The sequence below is a fragment of the Thunnus maccoyii genome, chromosome 23 (genome assembly GCF_910596095.1).
Source record: "Thunnus maccoyii chromosome 23, fThuMac1.1, whole genome shotgun sequence".
NCBI classification, from domain to species: Eukaryota; Metazoa; Chordata; class Actinopteri; order Scombriformes; family Scombridae; genus Thunnus; species Thunnus maccoyii.
Window position 1 is genome coordinate 9,348,615 of NC_056555.1, and position 18,283 is coordinate 9,366,897.

The 18,283-nt window shown below is 39.0% G+C and overlaps 1 protein-coding gene across 1 annotated transcript in view; it reads left to right on the forward strand.

Annotated features, from left to right (window-relative positions):
* LOC121890692 (chemokine-like protein TAFA-5) overlaps positions 1 to 18,283 on the forward strand; it is a 99,283-nt gene that overhangs the window by 68,681 nt on the left and 12,319 nt on the right. The window contains exon 3 of the mRNA XM_042403176.1: positions 11,599 to 11,726. Coding sequence (XP_042259110.1) covers positions 11,599 to 11,726 — 128 coding nt within the window. The remainder of the gene's footprint in view (positions 1 to 11,598; positions 11,727 to 18,283) is intronic.

Genomic DNA, 18,283 nt, shown 5'->3' on the forward strand with positions numbered 1-18,283 from the left:
TCTAGAGGACAGACTTACTAGATGTTCTTAGGAAAAGGGAAAATAACTTCTGTTGTAATGCAAGCTATCAACAGTACTGTACTGACTATACACAGAATTTACTCATTCAAAAAAGTGTAGTTACTATTAAGTTAATCTAAAATGCATGAGTCAAAACCTTAATTTTATGCTTACTTGTATGTGTGAAAAAAGGTTGAAAGAGTGAGTAAATATGTATATGTGCATATCTGTTGTGTGGGCGTATATCCATGTACTCGTGACAGACTATTACACCGTGCGCTGTGTTGCACGTCAGGGCACTGTGTCTCACAGATTAAGCATGCATTTTTCTGCTTTTGAGGTCAGGGCCGTTTATACAGTCTTATTTACTGAATGAGTCCTCATCTGCAATTATCAATTACTAATTGTCGCATATTTTGTCAGTAAAACACCACCCAAGGTCACTTTTACCCCCATGCATTCTGTAGTAAATGCCCATTTTTTGACTCTAAGCGACATTTTTCTTACAACTTTAAATATATTTTTAATTAATCTGTTAATAATAATATATAATATAGCAGACTTCCATGGCTATAGTATGAAATGTAATGGAAATAGTCGGGGGAAATGTGGGGCTTTCAATAGGTAATTCTGTGTTCGCCACCTGCTTCCAGGTGTATATGTCAGGGGTTTACCGCTCACTGCTGATGTACTGGTGTCTCTGTAGACACTGGTGTTAAATGATCTCTTTCCTACAGACTCCTGTTCAGTCTGACATTTCCTCTTCTGGCTCACACAGCCTTTGGGCTCTCCTTCTCTTTGTGTGTGTGTGTCTGGTGGATGCACATGCATGTGTGTGTGTGTGTGTATGTGTTTGTGTGTGTGTATGTGTACACCCACAAATCAGGGGTTGCTGTTGGCGTTCAGCTGTGGGGAAATGTCAGAGCACATCTGCGAATGAACGATATCAGCAGTACCTGGTGGCCAGCGCGCACACATGTACACTCACCAAAGGAAAACAAGCCTGGAGCAATGGCACACCACACAACCTGCCAGTTATGCACCACAATGGCACCTAGCATAAATAGTATGCAGGAAAAGGAGGGTGTAGCTGGAAGCCGCTATGTGGCAACTGTGTAGACATTCGGACATGCAGGAACAAAAGTCTTATTATGGCATGATTTTCAGGTTTTCATAATTAAAGTCCCAATCAACATATGTACTGTATGTTTATCATACTGATAACATTTGAAAGATATTACTGTGGTAATAATATGTTGAAAGAGGAGGGATGAAAAAAGCCATCATTTTGTCATACTAATGTCTCACAGTTGATTTCAAATGAGACATTATTTTCTTTTATAAAATAAGTACAAAATTCAAAAATATGCCCAAATCTCAAGAAAGACATTAAATTAAGCATTAAGACAAAATAACTTTGTAATGAAGAGATGGAAAATGTGATTTTATATACTGCAAAAATCAACATCAGTTTTTACAGTATTACAGACTGAAATTGTAATAATTACATATCCTAATGTGTAAAGCCTTTTAAAAGTTTGATTCAAAGTTCTAGAAAAAAACACATTAAACGACAATTTTTGCAAGGTTGCAGTGCATAAAGGTTTGTTGTTTTTTTAATGGACCTACTTAGCTGCAGTGATGTTGTACAATGACTCATTTTAAATGGATTTTCAATTGTTTATCTTGTTGAAATGAACCAGACTGCTGTGCACAATTTTAAACATTTGTATTCACATGAAGGTCGTTTTTAGCCAAGATGAAGGAATGATGGATAATGGGAAGAAAAACAGCAATAATCTGTTACAGAATAAGATAATTTTTAATTTGAAAACGAAGAATCTTACTTTAATTTCAGAGCAGTCATGTCTATTAAAGTGGACCCAGCTGTAAAACATTATTGTCTCTTCCCATTAAAGATGTTAATTTACCACATCAAACAATGGTGAGGAAGCAGTTATTAATATCAAATTAAGGCTTCTGTTGCATTTTTCTTTATTTTTTCAAAATGAAGACCATTTTGCAATTCAAAGTCTGTTTCGTGTTTGAAATATCAGTTTTAAAACAGTTTGCATGCGTCATAAGTCCCGCCCCCTCACTGTTAGCAGATGGGTCATGAGCCAAACTAAAAGATCAAAGTACACATCAAATAAATCTTTCCTAAAGATGTTTTCTGTCATTTTAAGTAGTTCTTATCACACTGATGTTTGTCTAAGCACGCTGATAAGTTTGTTTTTAATTAGTTATTTGACGATATAAAAAGGGGGCGTGGTGTTATGATTGACAGCTGCTCTCAAACCTCTGACTCACTCTACTGCACAGACTCTGTCTCCAAATGATGTCACACAAGCAAGATAGCAGGTATTTTGGCTTCACTTTTGCACAGCGGTAGGAAGCTTCGTTCATCTTTATATACAGCCAATGATGTATACAGAAAGGCACTCATATTCAGTGCTGTAGATGTTGCATGTATGGTAGTAAAAGATTTGTAGATGACTCTCTCTAATGCACACACACATACACAAAACACACCCACGAATGCATACATGCGTGCGCACAGACACAGGGCTGAGGTCTGGAAATGTCAGTCAGCGTGCTATCTCATTATTTCTGCCTCTTGAAGTTTCACGAGTGCAGAGGAGCTATTTGGGACACAAATGCACTTCACCAAAAAACCTCAGGCTTTTTAAAAAGGGGCTTGACAGCTTTTAGTGTGCAGATACTCATCAAGGCCGCCAAACGGGTGGAATAATCTTATGAAAATCAGGCAAAGCAATAGACTGGAAAGGAACATGCATGGGAAGGAAAAGAGGTGAAGAGAGGAAAACAGAGATGAGATGAAGGGAGAGAATAAAAATAGGGGGCAGGCATGAAAGCGCAAAAAAGAGAAAATAGTGGTTGCAAAGAGGGGAGAGATGTGGGGAAAATAAGACAAGGGGAAATTAGCTGAGAGGAGATGAGCGGAGAGCAGAGGGAAGGAGGATAGAGAGCTGGTGGCTAATTACAAAGCGCAGGGATTTATTTCTTTGCATTGGGTTTTTCTCTCACATTCCGCTGAGCCTCCTCCTAATTCCTGCTCAGCTCGATTCAGGTTTAGGGAACGTCTGCCTACCACGGCAGGTCAGATAGTACAGTTAATTATCCAGATAGTAGATCCACTGTAAAAGGAGACATGGGAAGGGGATTTCCATGATGAAAGCAAATCTTGGAGTCTTAATGGCACTCAGTTGGGCTTTTTCAAGCCGTCTTTTGTTTGACTTTGTTGCCTGACATGTCAGCAAAGAGATTACTGTGTGTGTGTGTGTGTGTGTGTGTGTGTGAGAGAGAGCGAGAGTGTGTCTCTGTGGGTGTGTTTTCATATGTGCAATGCAAATGCTGTGGTAAATATACAGTGTGTGTTGTGTAGCTTTTACATTACTTAGCTGGTACCCTTATTCGAACTGATTTAAAACAAGTGCAACAGTAAGGTGATCTTAAATTTCCAGATCACTAACAAGAAAAGCAACCACTAATAGAGAGGGCAGGTGTGCTTTTTTTTATGTGTGCACATGCTTTCATGTGTTACAGAGAAATATGCACACTTACATTAAGAAGAACTGCAAAGGGAGAAAATTCTGGCAGATTCATAGCACTCCTTTGTGAAATGAAGAAACAGTGGATTTGCTTAAAAGGCTATTTGACTCGCCATTACTGGGCATGAAATGCCTGAGCAGCATGCCGATGCATCAGAGAGGAGAAGGTGGGCAGAAGTGGCAGCGGATTGACAAAGAGCAGAGAGAAAAATGCATATGAATGCTTATGTGTTTGAGGTTTGTGTGCGTGCGTGAGCTCCAATTTAGAAACAGCTCATTGTGAATCAGGAATGATGTTGATTTGCCTCTGTCAGACAGTCTCTGCATAGAATCACACAGGCACACAGAGTGTTGTGCATCACTACACTAACTAATGTGATTGCGTGACACAAAACACAACCGTGTAAAGATCTGGTGCATAGCTGGAATAAACAAATATAGGGAATAAATAACAAGATTTTCACAGTTTGCGGCTAAAAAGTTGCACATAAGCTGAGCAATTTTAGCACAGTAACTGTGTGTGTGCATGCATGTTTTCATCTACATAAATGTGTTCAAATGTTTTGAAAATGTTGCATTTTTTTAAATAAACATGCAGTCCAGCCATATCTGGTGTCCAAGATCACCAACCCCTGACACATTGCTGATTCTGCTACCTGCTCTTGCCATATCTGATCTGTACAGTTTGTAATTATCGTAGCACATCTTCTTATCTTAGCACCATCTCTTGGAGAGTGCTGCACTGCATTTATTATACCATATCTGATCTGTCTTTAGGTCCGCTTTCTGTCTTTCTTGCTTTCGTACTATCTGTCTTGCTTCCCTTCCTTCCTCGTGCGCCCTCTCTCTCTCAAACACACACACACACACGCACAGCTCATCTTTCTCCTGCCATCTCAGGCTTGGCATGGCATTAGACAGAATTTATTAGGCCAAGATGCTGGCTGTTGACATTAGTGTGATCTACCATTTGGTGGGAAGATAAGTGTCCCATGGAGGGTGTAATAATGTTCTCTCCCTCTCTACTCCTTATCTCCTACTGATGAAACTGTCCCTTACACATACATAGCATCAAACTCGTGTATGTGTATTTTTCTGTCCAAGCCTGCCTGTGTTCACTGGTGTGTTTGTGCCTGACCGCTTGCATGCTTGTGCGGGTGCATGGATGTGTTTAGGGGATGTTTTTATTTCGTATCACCCTTGAATCTTATAAATTTCAACATAAGCCACTGCCCTCACATCAGCACAGCAGTTATATGGTCCAATGGTAACAGATAGTGTCACTATCAGAGAAGATGTTCCTGGGAGATGAGTTTAGTTAGTGATGCGCATCCAACAGATAAGGGCTGTGTCTTAATGGTTTCTGATCATTTGTATGATAAATCACAGTGATTGGATGAGTTGCAAATAAAATAAAATAAATAAATAATTCCACACTTCATTTTAGTTTGTAAGGTGGCAATTCAACATACAAGCTGCAGTATTTTCAGTCACACTATCTGGCAATAAAATGCAATGCGGTATAAACAAATGTATCATTTATTTTTTTTTAAATGTTGAAAATCGAAGTTAATTTATTAGGTTTGTACAGATATTGTAGACTTGCAACAGATTGGAATGTTATTATCTGTGAAGCAAATATAATAAGATACTTTCACACTGTTGCAAAGAGTGTCCAATTCTGAATTTTGGGGTTATGGTTGAATTTTAAGGTCCCACACACTTTGCCAAAATATGGTTATATACTGTATGCAGCTGCTATTTGTCACTAGAGCAGTTAGATGTCATTTAGTGAGTGTTATATATAAGTAAACTGATGGGTGGATAAGGGGATTATGTTGCAGGAATAGTCTGAGAAGCTTCTTTGGATTTTGATATTTCATTGTGAAACTGGGTCACATATGGAATCCTTTGTAAATATTGCATCCATGCTGACAATGACAGTTTTCATTTGAGTATTCCTTTCAAAATCATCCAAATCAAGTGTTAAGCTTAACAATCACCTAATCAAGCTAGAGTGGTTGTAATACCTTTAATAACAGATTACAAGAGTTGGAATATTTTCTTTAACTGATTATTTGGTCACAGAAGAGAAGCGCAACAAGCTGTAAACACAACAGAGACAAACTATCAACTTGTTGAAATAGTAGAGTTTATTAGAGCTTATTTGCTGTTTGCAACTGCCTGCCACATCTGGAAAGCAGTGCTGAAGAGAACAGTGAGATTCAATCAGTAAATAGTAAAGTTGTGGGCCGAAAAACCAAAACAATGAGCTGAAAAATGCTAAGACACTTCATAGAGCGTAGGGTAATTGCATGGTCATTACTAATATAAAGTATTGATTCGTTCTTGTGGTAATTGTTATAACTTTAAGATGTCAGTAGCACAAATCTCCATGAATAATCCTTTAGTCACCTGAAAATCAGTTCTTTCAACTTCAGATGTCTCTGTGGTTCCATTATTGAATATTACATCATTTATGTGACACATCTTTGATAACTTTGTTATTCAGTTAAAAACTGAGGCAGGAGTTGTCACAGATGGAGCTGTTTTATAGTTCTCATTGTCTAAAATGACATCTGTAACACACATGCAGAGAACAACACTTTTACACGCATGTAACAACATTCATTCCCTCATTACTATTATTTACCAGACAGCGCTATACATCTTCATCAGCTGAGGGTCACCTCACTGGATGGTAATTCAGAAGTGAAACAAAACCCGCTAGTGACCTTGCTGACAACATTCATTAGATAAAATCACAATAATGGATTAAATTCAAAAAAGAAAGAAAAAAAAAGATTTCTCAAGAACACTGCTAGACCTCTATTAGGACTGTTACATCTGACAAGTATTTTCCATTCACCTCTGTGAATGGTGTGTTTTCAATATGTCCTCTAATTTTCTCATCTGCCTTCTTGCTTCCCTTTTCCATTTACAACCCTGTTATACATCCTTGCCCTTACACTACACTCAACGGCTGCCAAGGTAGTGCTGCATGGTTGTGGATGCAGATTCAGAACGCTTTCTTGTCCTTTAGATTTACATAAAATGGAAATTTGTCTTTGGCATTGGCATACTTCACACATCACATCAAAACAAAAGACACAATACAAATAATAAATAAATATGTGACCACATTTTTAAAAGATAAAATAGTTCTTTAAAAGGCAAAAAGGCAAGGACTAGAGGAGTCATAGTGTGTCTGTGTGTTGGGTGGAGTTCTTAAGAGACACTTAAGACACTTGAAGGCAACAGTTTAATGTTAATTGAGAGGATGGATGGGATCTCCCAAAAAATTACTTATTGTGGTTGTTGTTTGGTTGTATGACTACTAATTTTGCTAGCCGCGTTAAAAGTGGTTGTTTTTCTTGGCTGTGATGTTTTCATATCATAAAATGATGAGGTAAGGTCATGTTTAGTCCGCTTAGCTCTGCTTCTTGCCTCTTTATATCCATTGTATATGTTGAACATATACTATCAACTCTCATTTTGTCTTCTTGCCATACAATAGCACCTTATGACCTTTTGGTTGCAAGGCTGTCAATGCCCTGACCGTAGTGGTTATGGTTGAGTGGTTGCATCATGCTGCCAATTAGGACAATATAGTCAATGTACATAAAAAGGTTACACTGCACATCATTTGTGCACTGTATGTTCAGAACAGAAGAGTAGCTAAAACGCATCCCTGAGGAACACCTGTAGAGACAAGCCAGTTAGAGAAGGTGTTAGGGATGCAAACTCAATGTGGGGTCATAAGGAACTCTGTAATTGAAAGTACCAGACTGACATTCAGGTCAGACAGGTGTTTAGTGTTTCTGGTAGGGATGCACTGATCCGACATTTTCTCTCCTGATACTTAAACTCAGGGTATCTACCAAAGCTGAGCTCTGATCAGATACCATTTCTTGCTATTTGTCAAATTTTAAATTGGTATGATGTTACCTCACAGCATTGAACTCATTGGGATAAATAAGACAATATTATGTACCCAATCTGCCTAATAAAGTCAGTTTTTAAGCCAAGACCGCTAAATTGGTGCATCCCTAATTCCTGGATAGCAATGGATATTCAGAGGAGATTTGAGTAGCATCCTCTATCTCTGGATTGGCTTAATAGGTAAATAGCATCACGTCTAGAGCGGTAAGTTTTGGAAATGCATCTGTCAGGAACTGGCAGTGGAATGGGATCATGCATGCTTAGCGTAGTGCTGCTTGTGTTGCAGGGCTGATCTAATAGAAAAATTCATTGCTGATAACACCTCATATTTTTCAGATTTTTGAGCTATTTCAAATTGCATTGTTCCCCACATGTAACTTTGTCCCTGAAGTGAGAATATTAAAGTCACACATGTTTTAGATTGTTTGTGTGCAGCTAGCCTTTAGACTAATGATGTTAGGACCAAGTAATTCAACCTCGATAGTGTGTCAGCAAAATGCACTCAACAATAATAATGCTTTACACTGTTTACTGTGCTGACACATTGTTCCTAGTTCCCTCATTATTTAGCCATGTAGTGCTTGAGAAGGTATACATATTTCATGGATTGATTGATACGTACATAGATATTGTTTATGGTGAACAGATATTAGCATTAGGTACAGTTCTTGCTGATGATCTACATGCAAGGTTATGACAGCAGCTGAAGGTGCCCTTAGAGCAAATTTATAGATATGGAACTGAGCACAATTCCCACATGTTTTATGAGAGAGCTAGCATGCCATGAATGCCATGGCGAAAGAATATGATGTATGTATGCCCTATAAATCATTCTGGGTCTCACTGTTATCCATTAAAGAATCCTATTTTTCATCCATAAATGCATATGAATATGAGCATAAATATGTGTGTACTTCTTTCTTTATCTTGCCCATATTCTGTAATGGTCAAGAATGTTATCAAGATATCCTTATCCTCTACTTTGTCTTCACCCTCTCTTCCTCTATCTCAGTTCATCTCTTCTGTCTTGCTAATTTACATATTCAGGTGCATGTGTTAGTTTTTATTCCTAAATCCTTTTTTTAATGCAGTGTGTGATTTATGAAGATTGTGAGCCTACCCGAGACACAAGCGGCTGTGATTAGACACCTTATCTTTAGAGGGGTTTCTTATTACACCAAAAAGCACCTCATTACACCACGTACATAATGACCCTTAAATTAAACTTTTTCTTTTTGTCCTTTTTTTTCCCCAGACACAAACCCGGTTGAGTTTTTTCAGGGCAAAATAATATTTGTTTACAAGAATAATGTTTGTTTACGATGAAAACTCCACAGGGTACCTCTAATGTCATGGCTAGAAGATTGTTTTTATATTTTCAGTCACACCTTTTTTTCCGTTATTACAGTATGTAGTCTAATACTGCTGTGCTATTAATCACAGCAGCACTATTTCAAAAGCCAGAGGTTTAATGTAAATTTGTGAGCCTTGGATGTTTTTCTGCATGTGCTCCTTGATGACTCATTCTGCCTCATTGCCTCTCATGGAAAACAGGTAACTGCATATATTATGTATGAATTTTCATAACTGGTTGACTGCTCATGTAATGGAGGATGTTGAAACTATTGCTGATACCTTAGTTGGACTATAAGTTGTTCACGATCATCTAGAGGTTTGGTCAAGTTTGCATTTGCTCTAATACCACTTGGAGTGAAGCTGAGGTTTTAACCATTTATCCATTACTTGTAGCTTTCTATTTCAACTCCTCTGCTAATGTGATAACTACTTTTCATGAAGTCCACATTAAATTAGGTAAAAGAGCTTTTATGTATTCTGCACCCTCTGCCTGCAACCTTCTGCAACTTGATCTTAAATGGCAAAATTTGGTTTCTCTTTGTGAATTCAGATCATTGCAGCACAATCTGTCTGCTCTCTCATCTGGCTGCCACTGTTTTGGGGTATTTTAAAATCGATATGTGTTAGTTGCATTGATTCATTGTTTTAGATTAGTCCTATTTGTTTTATTTCACTTATTTGGGATCTAGACATCTACTGGATTGTTTAAGGAGTCCTAAGATAGTTTTGGTTGAAATATTTTATGATTGTATTGGATATAATTTTATGTGTTTCTGTGTTCATGCATTGTAGTGTTTCACGCCAAAATTGTGATGTACTTTAACACATATTTTGTGTTGTTTGTTTTATGTTGTTGGGAGGCATCTCCTAATATATTAAATACTAAAGATATACTATACGAAAGATCAACCTTTATTCAATTTACAATCCTCTTTGTGTTAATATGCCTCTTAAACACAAATATGTGGATATGTATCTATATTTTTTTTATTCATTGACATTTTTAATTAATTGACTGAGCTACTCCACAATCTTTCCACAAAGCCCCTGGCAACTACAGAAGTACCCTCTAGGGTATGACTAGCCTACCCCTAATTGGGAATCACTGGTTTGGGGGCTAGTGGTTGTTACTGGAACTGTTTAAATCTGCACAGAGGAAATGAATAAGAAACACATAGAAAAAGGCTCCAAGCTCATTAATCATCAATGCTCTTTGGGCAAGGCACTTAACCCCTACGCAATTTTACATGGTAAAAAAAAAAAGAAAACAAAAACAAAAGATGAGACAAGAAACAAAGATGAAAAAAGCTGACATTCCCTCCATGTCTTGACTCATTTTGTTTGGTGGTGATGATTCCTGTAGATAGCTGGAGATAACAGGATATTTTGGAGAGCAAATTTCAGATATAGCACTTAAACCGACAAAATGTCAGGTTTTGGTATCACGTCCTGCAGAATCTAAAAGCAAGGGCTTATATCTAGTCTCATTATTTTACACTAACTCAACAATTCTAAAGAGCAAATCAATTTTGCTTGTGCTCTAGCAATTACAACTTGTAGCATCCATGGTTTGGCAGAGAGGAATAATGTAATTGTGCTTGCAGTAGAAAGTCCTTCTGATTGGTCTGAACTTTTCTTCAGTGGGGCAAGAATCTATGAGGAGAGAGTAAAGCTCAGTGCATAAACCCTAGTTGAAAAGAAGCAGCTCTTGTGGCAGTGTGCTTCCTCCCTGTGCCAACAGTGGAGGTTGGCATTGAGAACAAAAACGTGGGGCAGTGGTAATGACTCCTTTAGGGACAAAATGTGGGGACACATGCATAAAAAGAAAAAGATGTACAGATTATCCACTAAAACCTCAACAGTCAGTGGAGGTTAAGGAATATATTGACTAACTACAGCATTTCTTTCTTTATCTGTCAGATTTCATTGTCACTATATTTATCATTGTTATCATTATGGTTCAGTCTATAATGGAAGAGCTACAGAACAAGTGGATGTAATATGCTCAAGCCTGGGGTTTTTCTGGAAAATCTTATGAACTGAAGTCTTGAACTGAATAAAACAGACCAAGTTGAGACAAGGTTATAACTCAAAAAAGTACAAATTACAACATGTTGTTATGACAAAATCTTGAAGACAGCGCTGAGTGTCGCAGAGTATTTATTGTCCCTGGTGGTAGAAGCTTGAGTACACGGCTTACAGAATATTTTATCCTGTTTGAAATGTTGCAGAATGCAAGAAGGGCTGTAAACCTGCTAAATATCATTTGTGATGTTTGAATTTATTTACCTGACTGATCACAGCTTTCGCCATCTCTCTCCATCTGTCTGATTCCCTCCATCTTTCCCTCATCTCTCACTGTCATCCCCTGCTTTCATATCTCACAATTGTCTCTTCACTTCATTGCTCTTCATCTACCTGCATGTCATCTCTCTTCCAGTCCACCCCTCTGCATCTCTCCATCTTTTCCTCCATCTTTTTCACTCCATTTATATGTATTTCAACATATATTTTTTCATATCCCCCCTTTTCCATCATTTTTCCATCGTGTTAAATCTCTGCCCATATCTGTCTTACTCCATCTATCATCCCTCAACCCACTCTCTCTATTTTAATCGTTACATCTCTGCATCCACCTCTCTCTATCATTTCTCTTCATCTGTTTATTCCTCCTATTTTCTCTCACCTTTCTAATGGTGCCTTTTCTCTCTCTCCATCTTGTCTGCAGCTGGTATTGTTCGGAAAAAGCAGTGGTGTGAGATGGTGCCGTGTTTGGAGGACGAAGGCTGTGACCTGTTAGTCAATAAATCTGGCTGGACCTGTACACAGCCCGGAGGCCGAGTCAAAACCACCACGGTGAGTTCAGGCTCTCGTTTAGCCCCCCAGGTTACACAAACACTCACAAACTAGTCGGTGTGTGCAAAATGTGTCTACACCTACTGCAACAGGGGCACTGAAAACAACATGACTATGAGCTATAAATGAAGCATTTGCATAAAAAATCAATTGCGATGTAAATACAAACTGCAAATTAAACAGAAATGATTTAACAGTTTTGTTCACCAAACATGACTGTTTAGTGACCATTTTAACAAGCTGAATCATTGCACAATATAATGAAATATTGTTGAGGACTAGTTCCCCTTAAAATTCTGATCTGGGTATATATACAGCATTTTACATAGTATGAGAGCCTGTTTTAAATCACTGTTTCTTGGCTACAGTTTGACTTATTTGTTTTTGTTTGTTTTACTCTCAAACAGTTTCATATTTGACAGTGTAAAAAGTGCAGTTAGTTAGAATTGCATAAGTAACTTAATAGTAACTTATAATAAATAATAGTAATCAATTAGTTGTTTGGTCTATAAAATGTTATAAACTGGTGAAAAATGTTGATCACTGTTTCCCAAAGCCCAAGGTGTAGCTTCAAATGTCTTGTTTTGTCCTGACAAATAGTCCACAACCCAAAAATATTCAGTCTACGATCATAGTGGACTAAAGACACTGGAAAGTATTCACATATAAGAAGCGTCAATGAGAGAATTTTTAGGCATTGAACATGATTCAAAACAATTAATCAATTATCAAAAGAGTTGGCAATTCATTTTCAGTTCGATCAACTAATCGATTAATTGACTAATCATTGCAGCCCTACAATACGCTCAGGGTGTTTTTCTACTGCAAGCTAACTTGGTCTGGTATGACCAGTAGCTTATGGTGGCTAATGTTAGCTAACATTAGCAAACGTTAGATGGATATTGCTATTCTAAGTCAGATTGCTTACTTTGTCACTATTCTGTTTGTGTGCTAGCTGTTAAACTATATTTTAGCATGTGGCAGGTAGATGTCACTGCTTTTATCACAAATGTAAAACAAGGAGTAAATACACTTTACCTCACCAGGAGACATATTTGTTGTTTCCTGCTTGTGGTCCCATTTCACTCACTCACAGTAAGGTCACCTAATGATGTAAATGTCTTTAAACAAAGCAGTATTAATTGATTTGATTGATTGATTTGGCCACTAGGGAGCAGCAGAACAAGCTGTAAAGTTGATATGGCAAACAAGTTAGGAAACACTTATTTACTGTACACATCCTGCAGACATGGAGCAACATTAGCATTCATTTGAAGTTGTGTGTCTGGCAACCCAATGTATGTAAATCCAATATTCACTCTCCTTTTATCTCTGTTTTGGTCTTCTTGGAAAATAACTCTTTGGCTGCCAGTTGCTCCACAATGTTAGTCTCTGACTTTGTCTTTCTATCGTTTGGCGCTAAACAGGTAGCATACAGTGGGTTTAGTCAGATGATAATTCTCTGTTGGTTTGTCACTGCTCATTCACATGATACAGCCATTTAATTTGGTAATATAAAAAAATATTTATTAGTGCAGCTTTAACCAGTTTACAGAATAGAATCTTTGGAAATTAAAGGAAATTCAATGTGCCAATATTTTGTAATCGCTACTTGTGGCCACAGTGACTGCTGTTCAGCAAATGTTGCACAGTCTCACTTTAATTAATAAACCACACAATATGGGAAATGTGTGAAATTTACATGGGGATACAAATTCTTGATTGGACCTTTAAGCACCATATCCAACTGTTGCCATATTACTGTACTGTGCCAGCTTGCACACTGTCAGCCACAAGTTCATTGCGAAAAACAGAAAACCCAGTTAAGTATTCACTTCACACGCACCCTGGAAATGCTTCTCCCCCCTCTTTGTTCATCTTCAGCTCATCTTCACAAACTCTATGCGGCTTGTTTACTTCCTCGTCGCCAGCAATTAGCTTGAATTAGGGACGCTCTTAATGTTAATGATCGCAGCAGATGGGGAGCCACTGCTTGTATTTTGCTAAGATGCCGCCCGTTCATTCACCCACCCGTCCTCCCTACCCTATCTCCAGCTCTCCAAGCATCCTCCTCTCCACTTCCTCCCCAACGCCCCCCTCCCTTCCCCACCTAACACACATCATACACCATCCCACTGCTTTCACCCTGCCGTCCACTTTACAAGAGATGTAATCACTGTTGCTCTCCCGCCTGCTATGCGTAGTCTATATTGTAGCAATTAAAGAGGTTTCATTTGATGTTACACAACACACACACATACACACACACACACAACACAGCTGCCCTATCTGTGAATGTCAATGGGTGAACACTGAGGGCCGGTGGGGCTTCATTAATGCATCTGTCATGATTTAGTCATCAGCTGACTAACTTGTTTATGCCTTCCTGCTGAAAGACAAACAGACATACATACACACACATACATAGCAAATACACACACTGAATGCTGAACCCAGACAGTACGGTGTGTTATCAGTCAGCTGCTGCCCCTTTGCTCTTATTGTGTTGTGAGTCGTGCACAGTGCTTGAAGTGGAAACAAAGCAAGTGCCAGTACTCCCATTATTCACATTTTGGCGTGTGTATCTGCCAGTATCAGCAAATCATCAGTGTTATATTCTGAACTTCTACAGTGAACAAAAGATACTAGGAGATATTACTGATGTTCACAACATAAATTTATTTCATCAAGGGGACAAACATTTCAATTATAAGAGTAAAAAATAATTGACTATGTGCACTAGCTTTAGTGTGTGCTGACAGAGAAAAGCAAGCAGTTGGGAACTGGTGAGCATCATATAGTGCCCGCTGGATAATGCAGGTTATTTAGGGACATTATGAATCGCCCAAAGAACCTGATATGGAAAGGGCAGAAAAGAGTACAGGCCAGCAGTGTAGGCAGAAATCACAGTGTGGGTGGGCACAGAGAAAATCAGGTGGGCCTAACCCGTCCAAGACCTATCATAGACTACTATTAGGTTCTGAAATGTATATGTTAACCAAAATAGGCCAGTACAGCTATACTTGCCTGAAAGCACCACAGTTTAATCATACAAGCCTTATACATCATCAGAGGCACCAAGACAAACATTAACAGTACTGTGTAGCCCGGCACGGCGGTCACATATTCACACACACATACACACACACACACACACACACAGCTGACAGATGCAACAGCATCATTAATCAAGCATATGGATAGAGGTACACCGGCACCAACATGCTCAGTAACGTTAAAAATGACACCTGAACATAGCCTTGCACGGCAGCCACATAAACCACACACATGCACACACACACATACACACATACACAGATGGCAGGCCCAGCAACATCAGCATAAAATCCAATTGTACACCCAATAAAAACTATACCCAATAAAAAATAATATTGAAAGAGGCAATAGGCTGCTGCAGTCCAAAATTGTAAATTAGCTTACTTTTGATGATTACAGCAGGAGACGACGGGGCTTATTGGTGTTGAACACTCAAATTATTTCATTATAGTCCAAAGCTTCAGTCAGTTCTCTTTTAAAGGAGAGCAGGGAGAAAGAGTTCAGTCTGTATGTCATCAGCGATGCCCTGATGCCAGTTTTTATCCAACTGACAGTTAAACAGAGTCTTTCAACAGCACAGCTTGTTGCTGCTGCTGACGGGGAAAGAGCTGAATTAGCAGCCATGTATGTGTTGTTACTTGGAGAGGAGAAACCTGGTGCAGTAGTAGTCCCTTCCTCCGATGTCTTTCTGTGACAAACTTAAGCAAACTGCTATGTTTCGCAATGGTTTTTATCTTAACATACATTAAAAGCAGCTAGCTGGCAAAAAGTAAGCTTCTGCGCAATGCGCGGGCTGTATACTGAGTGAAAGAGGACGAGCTGCTCACAATCTGGCATTTGCAAAATGCACTGCCACTCAAAAACTCTGACCTATCATCATCGTTTGGTAAACAAGAATCAAGAAACAAGAATTTTTATATCTTTATTGGTTGTGTAGTCACGTTTGAAACAGTATTCATTGACTGCAAGTCACTGAATTATCCAGCTAAAAAGGAAGCCTTCACCTACAGCTATGCACCAGATAGACAGCTTGTGAGAAGTGCCAATGCACAAGATAAAATCACAGTACACCAAAAAGTAAAATGTAGAAGTGCCATTACTGCGTATCAGTGAGTGCCGGACCACTTCGAGCACTGGTCGTGCACGTCCCTCAGTGCCCTGACACAAACCTGAACGTACCTGGCTGTAGAGACTGAGGTGACAGCTGTAACATGTTCCACCTACAGTGTAATTTGTTATCTGGGCAGGCAGATAGCCCACACACACAGTCATAGGCAACATAACGCTGGATCCATGTATTATATTTGACAGATAGGAGCCAGTGTCTGTGCATCACAGGAAGCAGGGGTGTTGAGTATGCAAATGCAATGGTCACTGAGTGTTCAAAGGCTAATAGATCCAGTGCACGAGCATTCTTATGTGTGTGTTAACATGCTCTCGCTGATGTCTGTTGGTGCGTGTCCCCAACTATTTGCATATTCATAACTGTGAATATGTGTCCCCACTTCTCTGCAAAGGGTTGCTTTGTACGCTTTGGCCTACTTGTACATTTCATATCCTGCTTAGGATGTCAGTCAATGTACCTCTCATCGGCTTATGCTGACAATATGTGGGACGTGACAGGTATTTCTTGCTTGCTTCATTGGCTACTTTAAGCTTGGTGACAGCTAGTCAAATGGCTGGACAGCTATGTGCATTCATCTGTGCCAGTCAGTGTGTGTGTGTGTGTGTGTGTGCGTATTTAAGCAGCTTTCACTGTCAAGGATTCTAATAACTGGCAACAAGCAGACCCGGGTCATTGTTTAAAAATTCTTCTAAAAATATTAATCTATGTGATGGATGGTCTTGCCTAATGTGACTGCTCCCTTTAATCTTGGGCAAGTTGAGGAGTATCAGGAAGATTTAAGACATTACTTCACAACCATGCATGTAACCTAGAATTGCCTAAAATGCATTAAAGGTTAAGGCCGATTCGGGGGGCTGCATCATTCTCCAAAGCAAAAATTACATAAATCTCTTGTTATCTGCGGACTCGAGGGAGAATCACGGACAAAAGCAAAACAAACAATTTACCCCTCACCCTCCCTCTGGTTAATTTTGAACAAATGGCCCCTTCCCTAAGGCTTTTCAAGGTTACGTCCAAACTGCAGTCACCCCAATATTGCCTAAGGTTGACTGTTGGCAGTGCACAGTCCAATGAACATGTCCGACCTGTCTGTCAGGTGTTTGTGTGAAAACATCAATGCAGACAAACAGACATATCCCCAGTGGCATTTGACTAAGCCAAGTCAATCTGACTCAGCCCCACAGCCCCATAAAGGGCTATTTTGGACAAATGTCAGGAGGCAGTTTGCATGTATTGGTCAAATGTTTGAGAGTTTGTGTTTTCTCTGTCAAACAGAGTAGGATTGTTGTTCAGGATGACACCACTGACCTCTTCTCTACCTTCTGTTTTAGCTGCCAGCATGGCTCAGTATAAGTTGAGAGGCAGATCAGATGAATGCTGCGCGTCTTCCGTTAACCTAAGCAATGTCATTCATTTCAGCAGCAACTATTTGATGTGCCTCTGTTTAAAAATAACTTCCTCGCATACTTGTTTTCTCTCTGTTTGACTCCTTTTCAGACTTTTCCTCTTTTTACTTTCACTCACTACTTTGCGCTCACATTTTCTCCCTCCTTATCTCTCACTTTTCTCTCCTCTTCTGTGTCCCCCTCCCATCCTCACGCCACACTACACATTTATCTTAGTCTGACCCTGCTTTGAAGAGTACATGTTGTCCCTGTCAATAAAAAAATGCAATATGGATTTTTCTAAGCCTAACTCCAGAAGAAACATATGAAGATTGATATGTACATTGCTTATTACTGACAGTGACAGTGATGTTTTGAGCGAGGTTACTTTTATTAGCAGCGCTCAACGACTGCAGCTGAAAAGGACAAATATCAAATAGAGGTACACTTGTGAATGTTACAGCTATAGTACATAATTTATAACAGTAACAAGAGTCCCGCTGATAGAGTGACAAGTTTCTCCTCTACAGGACTGACCTAACAGAAAATGGAATTCCTTACATGAACCATATCTCTGAGACTGTGAATGAGCTCCTTGAGTTCACTTAACTGTATTAATAAAACATTAAAATGCACATGGACACTCAAGTGTATGTACATCAGTCACCACTTTATTTTCTTTCTGTTTTATCTGAGGACATAAAACTGGATGCCTGCCAAAACGTATGACGTATAGGAACACGTGAACATAAAAATGATGAATAATCATACATACAGCATACATAGCAGCCAAAAACATCTGTCAAAACATAAGTGATGTTAGCAAATGAGAATATTCCAAGTTACATTAAGCTGACTGCTAACTGTACAATATGTTCAAATGTTCTGCAGCGTAGTTTGTAGCACAAATAAAAATGAGACAAAAACAAAACTAAGAGTCTAAAGCAGTGGTTCTCAACCTTTTTTGGGCCAGCGCCCCCCTATCCATT